At 37.9% G+C, this 19,260-nt stretch overlaps 1 protein-coding gene across 1 annotated transcript; it reads left to right on the top strand.

Annotated features, from left to right (window-relative positions):
* The first annotated feature begins 481 nt into the window (after nucleotides 1-481).
* LOC134673665 (N-acetylneuraminate lyase-like) lies at nucleotides 482-18,789 on the top strand. Its single transcript, XM_063531676.1, has 7 exons — nucleotides 482-558; nucleotides 10,486-10,615; nucleotides 11,784-11,929; nucleotides 14,984-15,152; nucleotides 15,612-15,757; nucleotides 16,970-17,141; nucleotides 18,607-18,789. Exons 1-7 carry the CDS (start codon nucleotides 556-558, stop codon nucleotides 18,750-18,752), a joined length of 912 nt encoding a protein of 303 aa, XP_063387746.1. The 5' UTR covers nucleotides 482-555; the 3' UTR covers nucleotides 18,753-18,789.
* The last annotated feature ends 471 nt before the right edge of the window (nucleotides 18,790-19,260 follow it).

Genomic DNA, 19,260 nt, shown 5'->3' with positions numbered 1-19,260 from the left:
ATAGAAGGTAGGATCGCATAGAAGTGGTATACGCGTGCCTCCGTGAGGGACAAAACATACGCAAATGCGACACTGTGATTGGTCGAATTCATTTGTTGCCCACCATTCTCCATACTAATAAAAAGGTGGGGAACAAACAAAAAGTGAAACTGTGACAAGGACAAGCAATAATACCGCTTTCTCTGCTACTCCTACTGAAAGATACATAAGACTGTCTCGTTCTGTCAGTTACCCCCACCACTCATGCCAGATCCAGGTATATCCTAGATTCATGGGCAACCCCTTACTTCACGGCCTCTGTATGTACCTGTACCTACTATTTCTTAGGTATTAATTATCAGAACATATCTATAACTATATGACAATATCGCTTGGGCGAGCAAATAATATTATGTAATAAAGTTGTTTTTCTCGATAAGAATTAACGCACCGATAAGAGACAAACTGATTTATGTATGTATTTAAATTTATGTCTGTTGAGTTGAGATTCAGTTGAGTCGGGACAGAGCCCCGTCGCGCTTTAGTAACGTCGCCAATATAATTTCAAGAATTAAAATGGTAAGTTACCTACATAATTATAATAAAAATTCCTTCTTTCATAACAACAATATATTTCTTGATCACAATATTCCGTTACAGTTCAATCTCCAATCACCTTACTTCACAATCGTCCTCCCTTCACCTCTGCCCGTAACCGAATGCCCGTTAACCGCCATGCCAGTCGTCTTATTCTTTCTTCAAACTACCTTCTATTTACAAAGGTCAACTATCAATAACGTTACTATTAAATTTATTAAATTATAGATTGCCAACGATTACTCAACTCTTTATTTTATTAAATCTGTTTCGAATAATTAGTAATTTTAATTAATCTTACACTCGCCCATCCTGACATTGTGCATGTCCTCATGCAAAGTCATACTAATCGCGTCTGTCATCTAATCTTACACTCGGCATGTCAAATCATCGGGCATTCAGTAAGAAAATTATTAATGCTTCATTACCCATTTAATACAATTTCTTTCTTTGTCTGTCTATATAATTTTTTTTTTATTATTTATTGAATTCATCTAGGTATATCTTCACATTATTATTTCAAATCCAATAAATATATCCATCTAGATATATAAGTTTTTTATTAATGTTACACATACTACTACATAATATAAAGTACTTATTTTTTTTTTTAAACAAATCATCACTACATATAAAGTACATTACTTAACATATTAGGTTGCTTTTTTTTTCATTATATCTCTTGTTTTTTTTTGTTTTTTTTTTTTATCACTCTCATGACACAAACGTGTCTCACAACATACCATTTTTTTTAATCAAATTTTATATGTAGCACATTATTCCTCTTGTTTTTTGATTCCATATTTTCTCCATTCCATTCCATTTTTCATTCCATTTTTTTTGTGCTACTTACTGAATCACTCTCATGACACAAACGTGTCTCACAACATAACATCCTCTATTTCCGTCTTTTTTTCTTTCATCGTTACCATATATCCGTTCCTCCATCCATAGCAAATTACCAATTCAATAATTCAATAATCCAATAATCCAACAATCCAACAATCCAACAATCCAACAATCCAACAATCCAACAATCCAACAATCCAACAATCCAACAATCCAACAATCCAACAATCCAACAATCCAACAATCCAACAATCTAACAATCCAACAATCCAACAATCCAATAATAAAATAATCCAATAATCCAATAAACCAATAAACCAATAATCCAATAATCCAATAATCCACTAATCCAATAATCCAATAATCCAATAATCCAATAATCCAATAATCCAATAATCCGATAATCCAATAATCCAATAATCCAATAATCCAATAATCCAATAATCCAACAATCCAATAATCCAATAATCCAATAACTCAATGATCTAATAATTCAATGATCCAATAACTCAATTATCCAATAACTCAATAATCCAACAACTCAATAATCCAATAACTCAATAATCCAATAACTCAATAATTCAATAACTCAATAAGCCAATAACTAAATAATCCAATAACTCAATAATCCAATAACTCAATAATCCAATAACTCAATAATCCAATAACTCAACTCAATAATCCAATAACTCAACTCAATAATCCAATAACTCAATAATCCAATAACTCAATAATCCAATAACTCAATAATCCAATAACTCATTAATCCAATAACTCAATAATCCAATAACTCAACTCAATAATCCAATTACTCAATATTCCAATAACTCATCTCAATAATCAAATAACTCAACTCAATAATCCAATACCTCAACTCAATAATCCAATAACTCAGCTCAATAATCCAATAACTCAACTCAATAATCCAATAACTCAACTCAATAATCCAATAACTCAACTCAATAATCCAATAACTCAACTCAATAATCCAATAACTCAACTCAATAATCCAATAACTCAACTAAATAATCCAATAACTCAACTAAATAATTAAATAACTCAACTCAATAATCCAATAACTCAACTCAATAATCCAATAACTCAACTCAATAATCCAATAACTCAACTCAATAATCCAATTAACTCAACTCAATAATCCAATAACTCAACTTAATAACCCAATAACTCAACTCAGTAACCCAATAACTCAACTCAATAACCCAATAACTCAACTCATAATTCAATAACTCAACTCAATAATCCAATAACTCAACTCAATAATCCAATAACTCAATTCAATAATCCAATAAATCAACTCCATAATCCAATAACTCAACTCAATAATCCAATAACTCAACTCAATAATCCAATATCTCAACTCAATAATCCAATAACTCAACTCAATAATCCAATAACTCAACTCAATAATCCAATAACTCAACTCAATAATCCAATAACTCAACTCAATAATCCAATAACTCAACTCAATAGTCCAATAACTCAACTCAATGATCCAATAACTCAACTCAATAATCCAATAACTCAACTCAATAATCCAATAACTCAACTCAATAATCCAATAACTCAACTCAATAACCCAATAACTCAACTCAATAACCCAATAAACTCAACTCAATAATCCAATAAACTCAACTCAATAATCCAATAACTCAACTCAATAACCCAATAACTCAACTCAATAGCCCAATAAACTCAACACAATAATCCAATAAACTCAACTCAATAATCCAATAAACTCAACTCAATAATCCAATAAACTCAACTCAATAATCCAATAAACTCGACTCAATAATCCAATAACTTGATAATCCAATAACTCGATAATGCAATAACTCGATAATCCAATAACTCGATAATCCAATAACTCAATAATCCAATAACTCGATAATCCAATAACTCGATAATCCAATAACTCGATAATCCAATAACGCGATAATCCAATAACTCGATAATCCAATAACTCAACTTAATAACCCAATAACTCAACTCAGTAACCCAATAACTCAACTCAATGACCCAATAACTCAACTCATAATTCAATAACTCAACTCAATAATCCAATAACTCAACTCAATAATCCAATAACTCAACTCAATAATCCAATAACTCAACTCAATAGCCCAATAACTCAACTCAATAACCCAATAAACTCAACTCAATAATCCAATAAACTCAACTCAATAATCCAATAACTCAACTCAATAACCCAATAACTCAACTCAATAGCCCAATAAACTCAACTCAATAATCCAATAAACTCAACTCAATAATCCAATAAACTCAACTCAATAATCCAATAAACTCAACTCAATAATCCAATAAACTCGACTCAATAATCCAATAACTTGATAATCCAATAACTCGATAATGCAATAACTCGATAATCCAATAACTCGATAATCCAATAACTCGATAATCCAATAACTCGATAATCCAATAACTCGATAATCCAATAACTCGATAATCCAATAACTCGATAATCCAATAACGCGATAATCCAATAACTCGATAATCCAATAACTTGATAATCCAATAACTCTTTAATCCAATAACTCTATAATCCATTAACTCTATAATCCATTGACTCGATAATCCAATAACTCATTAATCCAATAACTCTTTAATCCAATAACTCTATAATCCATTAACTCTATAATCCATTAACTCGATAATCCAATAACTCATTAATCCAATAACTGCTTAATCCAGTAATCCAGTACCTGATCAATCCAGTAACTGATCAATCCAGTAACTGATTAATCCAGTAACTCATTAATCCAATAACTCACTAATCCAGTAACTCATTAATCCGTAACTCAGCAATCCGTAACTCATTAATCCGTAACTCACTAATCCGTAGCTCATTAATGCGTAACTCTTTATCCGTAACTCATTAATCCGTAACTCGTTTACTGTAACTCATTAATCCAATAACTCTTTAATCCAGTAACTCAATTATCCAGTAACTCATTAATCCCGTAACTCATTAATCCCGTAACTCATTAATCCCGTAACTCATTAATCCCGTAACTCATTAATCCCGTAACTCATTAATCCCGTAACTCATTAATCCGTAACTCATTAATCCGTAACTCATTAATCCGTAACTCATTAATCCGTAACTCATTAATCCGTAACTCATTAATCCATAACTCATTAATTAAAATAATCCAGAAATTTTATAATTCGATAATATTATACTTATCATCATATGTAGGTATTTTCATCATATCGTTATATTACTTGCCACTTAAGCGTCAGTTGCACCAACCACAATTGAACGAATTGATCAACAGCAATCAGCAGAGCTTTGCTTGCTACAATAACCAAGCTAAAATATTTAAAATGCAACGAACTTCTTAAAACCAAGGATACTGAAAGCGAACACGGTTATAACGAATACTTTACTAGTGTAGGCCCAACCTTGGTTATTCAATCAACACCAGCCAAAATGATCCCGCCAACATTATAAGATTTATAAGATTGAAAAAAATTCCCGTCAGTTTGTTTCTCTTATTATTCTAATAATAATTAGAAAATTGTAGATTTCCCGGATACGCGGGACTGTCCTGTCGGGCCGCACACATGTATTAGGGTTAAAGAACAAGTCGGTAATTTTAAACAAACAACTTTACATATACTTGGATTAACTTTGTTTCTAATCTACATTAACGACTTGACTTTCTTGGATCTGACCAATGCAGACGTTGTGCTACACTGATGACACGGCAATACTATTTCACGGGTAAGCGCCTTCACAGAAAGCGGTCTAGCTTTGGTGACGAACTGGCTTCAATACAATTTGTAACTCTAAAAGCAGACTAAACGAGATATGTGTGCGTGTATAAAACAGCTGCTTCCGCCTCGTGGTCTCTTAAATGTGTCAAAAGTTTATTCATATTTAATATTAGGTTAGGTACCACTGGTACCTACCACACGTCATGTAATGGTAAAACAATAGAAAAACTTCGTCTATAAAGTACTTAGGTGTTATTCTGGAACTCAACTTTACAGCGTACATTCAAACCACAGCTAAATAGTGTCAGGAAATAACCTAACACTCATTTAAATATCTTCGAAATGTCATGGATATACCACAGCGCAAATCAACCTATATTGCCCTAGCTCAACCCATTATTACGTAGGTAGGTACTAATATCGGTGTATAGCGTATAGCGCATCGATCGTTATTGTTGTTTTTTTTTTTCTTTTTATATACCTACTAAATTATGAACAAATATTGAAGAAACGTAACTGTCTTTCCTTTACCAGCGTTAACGTCACATTTTGCCAAAAGAGGAAACAACCAAGATCAAAACTTATGAATTAGGCTAACGAGCCCCATACAACTAACTTGAGCGAACTACAGGACACCACAGCATTGCCTGGACAACGATTCCACCCCCATAATCTGTGAACCCGTACCTCGAGACAACTTTCGTCAATACAAATAATTTTAAGGTACTGTACCAAAATATTCGCAGTTTAAGCAATAAACGACATCTATTAAAATCTACAACTGAAGACGACAAAGATATACAAGCCATCCGTTCCTGTCCTGTGCGGCTTCCACGTGAAAGCGATCCTGGCCGTTGTCCTTCCGTGTTGATCTTCGAAGCCATCTCTCATTGCCTCGGCCGTGTCTGCCGCTGCTGCGGCTTCGACGGTTGCGACTCCGCCTGTTGTTCCCCGGGGACTGGCGGCGGTTGCGACTTCGGCTTCGACGTTCTTGTCCATCATCAGATTTCGATTTTCGGCCACGCTCAGGAGTTTTCAAGCGCCGCCTGGATGTTTTTTCCTCATGGTCCATAGTCTGGAACTCGAAAACAACACCAGCAATGGAAGAGTTCTAAATCTTACGTTTAAAACAGATCTTAAATCCAAAACAGATCCCTATCCCGGTACGGATCCGGAACACAGGCTTTTCGAAACGGGAAAATTCTAGAACTGGTACAGAAACGGAATCTAGAACAAATTCGGGATCCGGCACTGATCCGATACCAATCCGGCACGCATCCGGTTCAGATCCGGCAAATGATATACATGCGGTATTAATCCGGCACAGATCCGGTACCAATCCGGCACGGATCCGGCACCAGTCTGGGACGGATCCGGTACGAATCCAGCATGGATCCGGAACTCATCCGGCACAAATCAGGTATGCACCCGGCACGGTTCCAGTATCCGGCACGGACCCAAATCCAGAAACGGGATCCGGAATACGAAACGGGCCGCGTAGCCAAGATGGCAATCGCTTACGCTCCGTAGCGATCGGAATGCAACTGTCACTGTCGCGCTAATATGGAAGAGTGATATAGAGACATAATGCTTTTCGTTGTCGAAGCGACAGCGATTGTAACCCCGGCCAGGTCGGCGGGTCGGTAACTACTTACTAAAAGTATCATTCCTACTTATTTACAGTCCGAGTAGTTTATAATTTCGAAAACACTTAACCCCGCTATATAATACTGACGTATTGATAAGTAATATATTGAAAATATCGTAAAAGTTGTAACCAAATAAGCGGTACATACATAGACTAAAAGAATTCGATCTACACCTGTAAATAATCATATAAACGTATCCGAACTATTCAAAATAAAACGGTGTTCCAAAGGTTTCACGCTACCCGCGATGTAATGAATGCTTTAATTATATTATGGATAGGCATTACAGCAAACACTAAAAAAAACCTAACTGTTGGTCTTGAAGAGAAAACTTGCAGTATAATTGCTCTCGAGTGAACGAATAGGCCGAAATGGGTTTACCCAATTATTTTGTTCTTGATAAAATTAACGGTGTCTTTGTTTCTAAGCGCCCGTTAAACACAAACTTCCTAACATAGGAAATATGAAATGATAATTAATTTCAACGAAACAACAACCAATATAAGTGTTACTAATATATGTATAGGTATATAATTATAATAATTTTACACCACTGTTACTATTGTAACAAATTAATTGGGTAATTAAGATTTAACTCGATCAGTTCTAATATTAATACCTACATAATATAATACATTCAGGAATACCATAGTGACTTGTAGGTACTTACCACTTCTGATGTATAATAAAAATTCCTTCTTTCATAACAACAATATATTTCTTGATCACAATATTCCGTTACAGTTCAATCTCCAATCACCTTACTTCACAATCGTCCTCCCTTCACCTCTGCCCGTAACCGAATGCCCGTTAACCGCCATGCCAGTCGTCTTATTCTTTCTTCAAACTACCTTCTATTTACAAAGGTCAACTATCAATAACGTTACTATTAAATTTATTAAATTATAGATTGCCAACGATTACTCAACTCTTTATTTTATTAAATCTGTTTCGAATAATTAGTAATTTTAATGAATCTTACATAATTATAATCAACATGTAATATACATTTAGCTATCTTAAATTCTTTAAATTTGAAGGCCGCGAATTGCCTATATAAGTACCTATTTTACTGTAAATATTTGGAAAGGGTAAACAAGAAACGTAAGTTTGCTCGTGTGAATACGTAGGTAGGAAATAAGTATGTAGCTCTGTTTATGATAAAACGATTGCAACTTAGGTAAAAAAGTTATTATTAATTGAATTTCATTAACTTGAATTCTTTTTATTTGTACTTATCTGAGTACCTATTTGTTTATTTACTTAGGTATTTAATTAGTCGCGTGCTCAACTTTAAAAAACCACTCGCTGCGCTTATGATTGTAGAAGTTAGACCAAGATAACACTGCAACGCTTACAGCACAGACTGTCCAAGTGTTGATTTAAACTTTCACGATTATTAAACATTATCAAACTGCACAACGGGACTTAATCGCGTATTTAAGTTTTAAGATTTACCTCCGACGTTTCGAGGACGGCGTTGTCCCCGTGGTCTCGGAGAAGACTGGCTCAAGTTGACATCAACATCTTCTAGCCGCGCGAGTTTTTCGAACTACCCGCTTTGGTCTTGTTTATCAGTTTGAACGTTTTGCGCACTAGGGATGTCACTCTGTCGACACACAACACTAACGATATTCGATTTATCGACTGTCGATATTCGTTTCCGCTTACATTTACTAATGACTGGATTCCATGTGGATGAGATCTTAAAACCCTCGTCCCGATTAAAATTGCAATGTTTTTTGATTTCAATGGCTTCCCGCACTTTTCTACTGTAGAAATGGCGATCCGTGGAGAGGATTTTAGGGTTATGCAGTTCAATCCAGTGGTTTGGTCCTGACTCCAAATAGATTGCAGTTGTGGTAGTTCCTATATCGGAGAAACTAAGCGCACCATAGCAGAAAGAGTTAAGGAACATATCGCAGCTGTCAAAAATCGTCAGGTCAACAAGTCTGCGGTGGCTGAGCATTTGCTGGAGTCAGGACCAAACCACTGGATTGAGCTGCATAACCCTAAAATCCTCTCCACGGATCGCCATTTCTACAGTAGAAAAGTGCGGGAAGCCATTGAAATCAAAAAACATTGCAATTTTAATCGGGACGAGGGTTTTAAGATCTCATCCACATGGAATCCAGTCATTAGTAAATGTAAGCGGAAACGAATATCGACAGTCGATAAATCGAATATCGTTAGTGTTGTGTGTCGACAGAGTGACATCCCTAGTGCGCAAAACGTTCAAACTGATAAACAAGACCAAAGCGGGTAGTTCGAAAAACTCGCGCGGCTAGAAGATGTTGATGTCAACTTGAGCCAGTCTTCTCCGAGACCACGGGGACAACGCCGTCCTCGAAACGTCGGAGGTAAATCTTAAAACTTAAATACGCGATTAAGTCCCGTTGTGCAGTTTGATAATGTCCAAGTGTTATTTATACTTCATAATTTTGAAGTTTAAAATAACACTTTCACAGTCTGGGCTATCAAAATCGATGCAGACTTATCTTGGTCTAACTAACCATATTAAAGAACTTTCACTAGCTTGGGATTCAATGCGCGTATCGCAAACTATTTTGCACTCTTTTTGCATTACATACCCAGCAAGCGGGATTTTGTTATCACCGCTTATCTAAATATCTACATAATTTACGTACCTACACACCTAGCTACTATATACTGTATTCAGCTCTGTTTTCTTTCGTACGAGTACCATCGCCCACACTGAGGGGCTACCGTGAAAACCGAAATTCACAAATTGCGGGGATTTTTCTCTGTCACTCGAATTACGCCGTCATTGGAGTAAAAGAGAAAGATCCCCGCAATTTGCGAACTTCGATTTTCGCGATTATAGCCCTGTTAACAGTGCATCGGTGGACCTTATGCCTTTTGTAATAAGGTTGCTACTTGAATAATAAACTATCTTTATCTTTACTGAGAATTTATTACGGTTAACTACGGCTGGTTGAAGGCTACTTGAAACTGTATTGCTAGCTATAGTGTTAGTAAAAACTATATTCAGTCTTAAAACCCCTTCGTTCCACTTCCTTCCTGAGCATAGGTGGGTAGATTTCCAAAAATATAGTAGGTTGCCTGTGACCAGAGTTGTCCATACACAAAGCTTCTGCTTTCAATAGGTAAATCCTGGTGCAGTAGGTACAGTCTATTATATAATCTGTGATACAGTCGCCATCAGATATATCGGAGCGGTCAAGGTGTTCACAAATATCTAAACACGCCTCTATTGTCAATGCGTTAGAGTGCGTGTTCAGATATTGTGAACACCTTGGCCACTCCGATATATCTGATGGCGAGTTGGCGACTGTAATGTAAGGCCTTGTAGTGTAAGGGTAGCAGATAAACCTGATGGATAAACAAAAGAGTTCACATTCATGGGTGCCGGCAGCGGGGTGCAAGGGGGTGCACTTGCACCCCCCTGGCAGGAAAGAAAACACGTAGGAAAAAATACAAAATATATATTTTTACCTGGCTGCGCCAGCATTATTATGTTATTGTTTGAATAAAATTGCATATTAAGTATTGTTTGTTGACACGTACTTAAATGACGGCATCGAGTGCTTCTATTACACATATGCACCTCCCTGAAAGTAATACTGGCGGCGCCCTTGTTCACATTTATAACATAAGTTATTGTTCTCAGGTTGTGTTCAACGCGCGTGGGCTCATGCCGCCTGTCTTTACTCCTCTGAACGATGATCTTACCATTAACTATGCCGCGATACCACCCTATGCGCAGTTTCTTCAGAAGTCTGGCATCAAGTCAGTGCTAGGTAAGTACAGTGCACAGTAGTAATTCATACCGTTGACTTATACCATCTTTCTTCAGTCTCAACTATGATTTCACCGTTAACTATGCCGCGATACCACCCTATGCGCAGTTTCTTCAGAAGTCTGGCATCAAGTCGGTGCTAGGTAAGTACAGTGCACAGTAGTAGTTCATCGTGGAGTTATACCATCTTTCTTCAGTCTGAACTATGATCTCACCGTTAACTATGCCGCGATACCACCCTATGCGCAGTTTCTTCAGAAGTCTGGTATCAAGTCGGTGCTAGGTAAGTACAGTGCACAGTAGTAGTTCATCGTGGACTTATACCATCTTTCTTCAGTCTCAACTATGATCCCACCGTTAACTATGCCGCGATACCACCCTATGCGCGGTTTCTTCAGAAGTTTGGCATCAAGTCGGTGCTAGGTAAGTACAGTGCCCAGTAGTAGTTCATCGTGGACTTATACCATCTTTCTTCAGTCTCAACTATGATCCCACCGTTAACTATGCGGCGATACCACCCTATGCGTAGTTTCTTCAGAAGTCTGGTATCAAGTCGGTGCTAGGTAAGTATAGTGCACAGTAGTAGTTCATCGTGGAGTTATACCATCTTTCTTCAGTTTCGACTATGATCTCACCGTTAACTATGCGGCGATACCACCCTATGCGCAGTTTCTTCAGAAGTCTGGCATCAAGTCGGTGCTAGGTAGTAGGTACACAGTAGTGGTGTGTTCATCGTGGACTTAAACCACCTTTCTTCATTCTCAACGATAATCTCATTTGGACTACACGCAGTTAGCTAGGTACCTAATACATCAAAAGTCTGGCCGTGATCAGTCAGATCAGTAGTGTCAGTACACAAGGAAGTACCATACTCCTCCCAACTTTTCTTCTTTGGTCTTATGCCAACTGACTTCAGTATGTGATCTCAACGTCAGCTTATACCGTATTACCGACATTACCAACGTAATTACTGTTTCGCCACAAGTGTAGCATCAGGTCGGAACAGTTTATATCTAGGCAAATCTAGGTATCTACACAAAAGTAGCGTGTTCATTGCACGCGGTTTTATGCCGTGCCGACTGTCCATTTTAACCATCACACAGGAGATATTTGAGACAAATGACCCAAGCCTTGCAATATTGTCGAACCAAGGGTTTCTACTGTTCCAGTCGGCGGCACAACCGGCGAGCATCAGTCCCTAAGTGTGGCCGACAGGAAGAAAGTGGTGGAAGCGTGGGTGGCCGTTGCCAAAACCACCGGTCTGCACATCCAAGTGCAAGTCGGCGGGGCGCCAATGGCAGATGTTCTGGATTTGGTAAGTAGAAAAAGCACCCACCACTGCAGGGTTCAGTCAGCATTAAAAGTCTCATTTTCTGATCATACCTTAAAAAAGATATGTCTCTATATTGAACAATTAAACTGTTGAAGATAATTTTTATCGTGAACTGTCGAGATAGGTATACGGAATATCTCTCTATTTGGAACTATTCGAGGGTGGTAGATTGGCTGACTTTACGAGTGTTACTACACTACACAATGGAAAACTTTCCACTTACAAGCATATTGTGTAATGTTTGTTGTGTAATGTTATATAATCACTATAAAAATAATTGGTCATGTTATCTGAATACGTAACCATTTATCTCGCATACCTACTTTCCGCAGGGGAGATAATGTGACTGTTTGCTTCTTTAAATAAGCGAATTTGCTATAATTATTAAAATACACTTTACATATTGTTCTACGCTGAAAAGATCGCCTGAATGATCCTGGAATCTACTGCACATTATCATACTACAACTTGGATCACTTAATTCAGCTTACCTAACTCGTTTACTCGCATGCAAGCAAGGATTAAATACGAATTAAATTTGAACCCGGGATCTCTTGCTTCGTAGATCACTAGTGTCACTTACCGACTAAGCTAAGGATTAAATAGGAGAATTATTAGACAAATTTTCAGCTTTCCTCAAATTACCTACCCTAAAAGGTCTACCAACTCTCCTACTGGGCATTTCTCAGGAGGGCCGTTTTTACGTGTCCGGGGCAGTAATTGATTGAATTTATTGTTCAATAAATCTGAATTAATTTAGGCATGATCTTCAGCTTATATTCTGTCTGGGACACTATCAAATTATTTATTTATTATTTATATAATACAAGAAAAAGAAATTCAAATGCCAAAAATGATGTTCGGTGGGCGTGTCCCGCACCCAGATTTTATGAAACAAAAAATTATTACTCAAGATGGGGCATTAGATCGGAGTTATTATGGGTATTCACGCATAGGGTATTAGTTAGCTTATCATATTCTTTATATCACAATAATGTGTTTGCTCAACACATTGAATAAAACCAAATTTACGATGTGTCCCGGGCTAGTGACTGATATCGGTGTAATTTGCAAAACATGTCAGTACTCCTTCAAAGTTGTAGACCAGGAACTCAGTGTCTCAAACATAGTATGCTTTAGTTGTGCCTTAACCGTTGAATAAAGTAGAGGTACAGTCACAGTACAATAAAGTAATTTTTTAAACGATTCTCCGTCCTTCGCTGGGTTTGGTCCTATGTTTTTTTGAGATCGGTGGTGCAATTTACTCCGAAAGTTTTAGTGCAATTATCGTTATGTAAGTGATTAAGAAGTCATCAAAAGTACGTAAATCCACCATTATTACATCTCCTCTGTATCGTTCATGCTATTTCTGTAATTGCTAAAAAGCGATTAATTTTGATATCGCTGGTGTTGATTTCCCTGGTTTCGGTGGATTTTTTGACCACCGATATCAAAAAAGTGATCACTGAATTCAAATCCTGCTTTGTAAACTAGTTTGTTGTACTAATTTATCATGTCTAAAAAGTGAAAGATACGTTGTACAAACGTAAAATTATGTTTGTAAGTAAATTATGTCATAGTAGGTACACAAAATCACTAGTTCACTATGAGTAGTTTTTTAAACCAGACGTATAGACCCAATGTTTCTTTCTCTGTCTTGATATTCTTTTCCAACCAATTAAGTAAATTATGTTCGTTGTCCTCTGTATCACCGGAGGCCCTACACCTCGATACCTTTAAACATGTCAGCCATGTTAAATAAATGTAGTCAATTAGATCCCACTTCTTTTAAAATAACTTGTGTATGTAAGTACTATGCAAAGTGAACCCAAGGGACAGGATGTACAGAACAAGGGATTAAAAATAAAATAGCATTCTAATGTCGAGATCGCTTCAAAGGCACTGAGCGTACCTACTGATCGATATTTCTAAAGGATAGCCATAGACAAAAATTGAACACAGCAAATGTTTTAACAATCCTCAATGTCTTATGTCTTTGTCAACAACTTTGTTACAATTTAGCTCAAGTGTTTGAGGGTGCTGGAGATCATAATTAATTGGTACTTGGATCTTCAAGCATTACTCGACTACTTCAAATATTATAGTTTTAAATTGACGGAGTTCACGCTTTTAAACTCTTTTATTTAAAAAATACTTGTTTTCCGTATTGCATCACATTGCTTTATAATTAAATATTTAATGAGCATTGAACACCACTCAAGAGTGTATTGTTTATCGGGTGCAGGTAACATAAGTTTTTTTAGATGCGTGTGCGGTCGGATTGCGTGAAACAAACATCTTCTCCTTCATGGATATAATAATGCAATGAATAATTATAATGTGCGAATTTGTGGTCGACAATGTCGACATGTCTGAAACTCGTTTCAGGGCCACACATCACCCTATTATATGAGGCCAGTCATATACTGTGGGATATCTTCTAGAGATGTTGATTTACAAGCCATAATTTGGTTATTTTAAAATCTTGAGTCTATATCTATTAAATTTATGTAAGCTTTCGAGATCATTAGCCTTGTTACATCGCTTATCAACAAATAGGATTAAAAAATATGATTAAAATAATTATATAATTGAGATATAAAACCTAAATAAGATTTTGGTGTAAGCATTATTGAATTCGGTGAAGCAAATTGATTTCAGTGCCTGCACATGATTTCGGTGTTTTTAAAATCTCAAATATCTTGAAAACTATAAGGTTCTAATGGAGGCCTCCACTACCAATATTTTTTATATTAAGGGTAGATTTTAGGAAATAAACTCGCATATTATATAAGTTAAAAAAAAAATTTGGCACCGAAGTCAGGCACCGAATGTCATCTCTGAGAATCGCCCTACTATGGTCATTTACCTTATAAATAATTACCTATTGAAAAGTGGGAATTACCATGTATATTTGTTTGGCGAGTTCTCGATATTTCAACACAGATGCACATACCATCTTCACAGAGTAAATCATTGTAACGAATAGATTGTATAATGCATAATTTATTCTAAATAAAATTTATTTAATTTCAGGCTAGATACTGCCAGTCAGTCGGCGCCGATTCCCTGCTGACTCTTCCAGAGCTCTACTTCAAGCCCAAGACTGTGGATGAATTGGTCTCCTATGTGGAACTGGTCGCCCAGGCGGCCCCGAAACTGCCCGTGCTGTACTATCACATTCCCTTCATGAGCAAAGTCGAGGGTAAGTGGGTATTACAGAAATGTACTGATAGCAACACTTAACCATGGACGAATAAAACAAGAAGACCGACAACCACAATGACTATAATAAACCGTTCAAGTGCGAGTCGGACTCGCCCACCGAGGGTTCCGTACTTTTTAGTATTTGTTGTTATAGTGGCAACAGAAATACATCTTCTGTGTAAATTTTAACGCTTGTCACTTTCACAATTTGTTAGAACGTGACAAGCAGGGCTTGGGTCCAGTTGCGCCATCTATTATTAAACGGAAATTGAGTTATTTTGTAGTAATTGAATTGAGTTATTCTGTAGGTAGATCAGTTCCGGTCATGATGTCCTGTCCGATGCTTAGAATTCAGCCAAAATAAATCAGTGTTAGTTTAAATAACACTTGCATACCTAGTCTGCGCTATCAACATTGCTGCAAACATAGCTTCGGTCTAACTTTTTTTTTGTTGCAGTAAATATGCCAGCATTCGTAGCGAAAGCCACGGCTCGTATCCCCAACTTCAAGGGTATCAAATTCACCTCTAATGACTTGAGCGAGGGCGCGCAAATGTTGAGGACTCTTAAGGAAGGCCAAGAGATGTTCCTAGGAGCGGATACTGTAAGTTATATCACCTTCTATGCAATATGCATAGACTAGGAATCCTCTAGACCGAGCATAGTCGCGCTACCCCCTCTGCCACGCATACGGTAATTTTACTTTATGTTCGAGTCGAAAGTGACTTGTGTGACGTCCGTGTCTTTGAACGGACCAATCACGGCACGGGATTTCGCTCACCTCATCCTGCGCACCTCCGCATTTTTGGCATCATCGGTTGCATGAAATAATTGCTCTAAACTTGAGCTAGAGGATTCCTAGTCTATGGCAATATGATTATTCGAATTGAGTATATCGTTGCAAGTGCTGAACTGGAGATATTTTTTGGAGTGCTAGCATAATTTGGGATGGAATGCGTCAGGGCAAAGGCAAACCGAAAAAGAGAAATTGGGATGACCTGGACGCATTTTGTAGCGACTGGTGGGAGCATACAGGGTGTCCCAGAACTACCACGTCTCAGTGACACCGACCACGACACGGCACAGAATAAAAAATAGTACAGAAGACTCACTCTCTAACAAAACGCGTCTGTCACGATCAGCGCACATATGGCCGCTAGGTGGCGACAGCGCCACGCGCGGCTTATGGCAAACCCAAAATTGGGGTCGAACGGATGGACTTTTAGCTACCTGTAGGAAAGCGACGAAATCGCGGAGTGAGCCACGCCTGGACACGGGTAGGGCAACTCAAGAGAGTCAAGAGGAACCTAACCAGCCTAACATGATCCCAGTAAAAGTTGCACGGTTTTCAAGTTATTACCGAAAAAAAAATTTGAATTTTCCCCTTTGTACTAAAAATGTTAAAATAAAGGGGAAAATTCTCTAATAACTCGAAAACGATGCAACTTTTACTGGGGTCATGTTAGGCTGGTTAGGTTTCTTTTGAGTTGACCTACCACTGGTGCACTGTGACGTGGTAGTTCTAAGACACCCTGTATACTAAGCCACGACAAGTGGCGCTAGAGCGATGCTTTTGCCCCCTAAAAGGAAAACATGTCAACGTCTAGCGGCCCACCATACAAGGAAAATTGGCAATAGAATTTGAATCAACGGTATTAGAAAATAGAGTTGAATTTGTTTTGTTTTAAAATCGAACAAAACGAAATAAAAGAAACTCTATTCCATTTCATTAAGATTTAAATTTCATTGGAGGTAATTTGTACTAGTATTAGGACATTGAACCCCAAGAGGTTAGAACTTCCTTTTTCATTTCCAGCTACTGGCCCCAGCAGCGTTGCTCGGCATCAAGTCGGGTATCGGTACCACCTTCAACATCTTTCCGAAACTGGCTCAAGATATCTTGGATGCTGTGGAAGCCAATGATGTTCCCAAAGCGAGAGCACTGCAGGAAACTCTCAGTCTTGCTGTAGAGGCACATACTGGAGAAGGTAAGTGACATCTTCCAGCTCCTGATCCTTCCGCACATTCGACGTCTTGCCTCTCTGTCGAGCTTGTAAATCGTACGTAAGTGTGACAGGGAGGCAACACGTCGAAGATATCTTAGATGCTGTGGAAGCCAATGATGTTCCCAAAGCGAGAGCACTGCAGGAAACTCTCAGTCTTGCTGTAGAGGCACATACTGGAGAAGGTAAGTGACATCTTCCAGCTCCTGATCCTTCCGCACATTCGACGTCTTGCCTCTCTGTCGAGCTTGTAAATCGTACGTAAGTGTGACAGGGAGGCAACACGTCGAAGATATCTTAGATGCTGTGGAAGCCAATGATGTTCCCAAAGCGAGAGCACTGCAGGAAACTCTCAGTCTTGCTGTAGAGGCACACATTGGAGAAGGTAAGTGATATCTTGCAGCTCCTGATCCTTCCGCATGTTCGACGTCTTGCCTCTCTGTCGCACTTGTAAATTCGTACGTAAGACAGGGAGGCAACACGTCGAAGATATCTTGGATGCTGTGGAAGCCAATGATGTTCCCAAAGCGAGAGCACTGCAGGAAACTCTCAGTCTTGCTGTAGAGGCACATATTGGAGAAGGTAAGTGATATCTTCCAGCACCTTCCTTCCTACCCTTCCTTCCTATCCATCCTTCCGCATGTTCGACGTCTTACCTCTCTGTCGCAATTGTAAATTCGTACGTAAGAGAGGGAGGCAACACGTCGAACGTGGTTCGCGGTAGACCCTCTGAATCCAGCAGTATTGCTCGGTATCAAGTGCAACATTGGTACATCCTTCAACTTGTTGTCGAAACTGGTTCAAGATATCTTTAGCTGCAGTAGATTTTCCGACTTGTTTTTTTTTGAATAGCAGTACTTTATTAACTCACATTATAGACGGGTCTAACGCGAATTATATTCAATTACCTTGATTTACCGACGTTTCGACACAGGTTTCACTGGTCCAGGTGGTACAGGTGGTGGTGATGTGAGTTAATATGTATTCAAAACGCGAAAGTTTAAAATATTATATAGCAGTACTTTGTATTCCCCTTTATCGCGCCCCATTGGTCATAAACCACGTGTGTCAGAGGAGCGCTCCTTGCATAACTTTGGAGGAGGGTGTAAACACCTGGGCCTGGATGCTTAGCCAAGGTGACAATCGCCTGCGCTAAGATGACGAAACGCTTTGTGTCTCTCTCTATACCTATACTCTTCGGAGTGTAAACGAGTCGCATGTTGGCTACGCACCCTGGTCTGGTGTTGTATGATTTGAGATGTTATTTCATTTACAGCTTGGCAAAAAAGAGTAGAAATTAAAAAGTGGCAACACTGTAGTGTCGTCCCGTTTTCGTATACAAATTGGTTTGTGTTGCCACTTTTTAATTTCTACTCTTTTTTGCCAAGCTGTACGTTGCAAAAACGCCTTACCGAGATAGACAGCAGATTAAAATTATCTTTTTGTTAAGGTGAATGGGTGCCAATAATGAAAGCCGGCATGGAAATCGTAACTGGCATCAAAGTGGGCCCGCCGTCGCTGCCCCAACGGCCCATTTCTGCCGAGGCGAGGAAACGGATCGAGGGCAGACTCAGGAGCCTTAAGCTAGTCAAGTAGAATTAAGACTGTTGGAGACGAACAAAATAAATACATACTTAAACGAATCGTGCAAAAGCAAACAATAGTCAATACACTAATTTAAACTTAACATAGTTTTATTTTTCATCTTTTCCATCTATCTTACTACCACGAGGAGCATCACAATGCTGGCATTTATTAATAATTAGTCTAGTTAAATTAAAGCATATGAATGACGAATAAAGTTTTGAAATGATTATTAATTTATACTCATGTTGTTAAAATACGGGTGACCGGAACGGAAGGCTGGAGATCTCGCCCAACGCATTGGCGTTGCCGTTCAGCGGGGTAACGCCGCCAGCCTTCTGAGCACCCTTCCGAAAGGACCACCTTTCCTATTAGTAGGCTTTAACTTTTTAGGTAGTTTTTGTTTTAATCTTACTTTAATTTTTTATGTTCTAATTTGTTTTGAGGTGTAATTTTATGTCAATAAATAAATACATTAAATAAGTTTAATGTATTTATTTATTGATATAAAATTTATAAG

This window comes from Cydia fagiglandana, chromosome 18 (genome assembly GCF_963556715.1).
Source record: "Cydia fagiglandana chromosome 18, ilCydFagi1.1, whole genome shotgun sequence".
NCBI lineage: Eukaryota > Metazoa > Arthropoda > Insecta > Lepidoptera > Tortricidae > Cydia > Cydia fagiglandana.
This window is presented reverse-complemented; position numbering and strand designations above follow the sequence as displayed.

Coding starts and splice junctions, on each gene's coding strand:
- LOC134673665 (XM_063531676.1), top strand. Junction 10,616..11,783: donor TGGCATCAAGTCAGTGCTAG/GTAAGTACAGTG, acceptor CTACTGTTCCAG/TCGGCGGCACAACCGGCGAG. Junction 11,930..14,983: donor TGGCAGATGTTCTGGATTTG/GTAAGTAGAAAA, acceptor ATTTAATTTCAG/GCTAGATACTGCCAGTCAGT.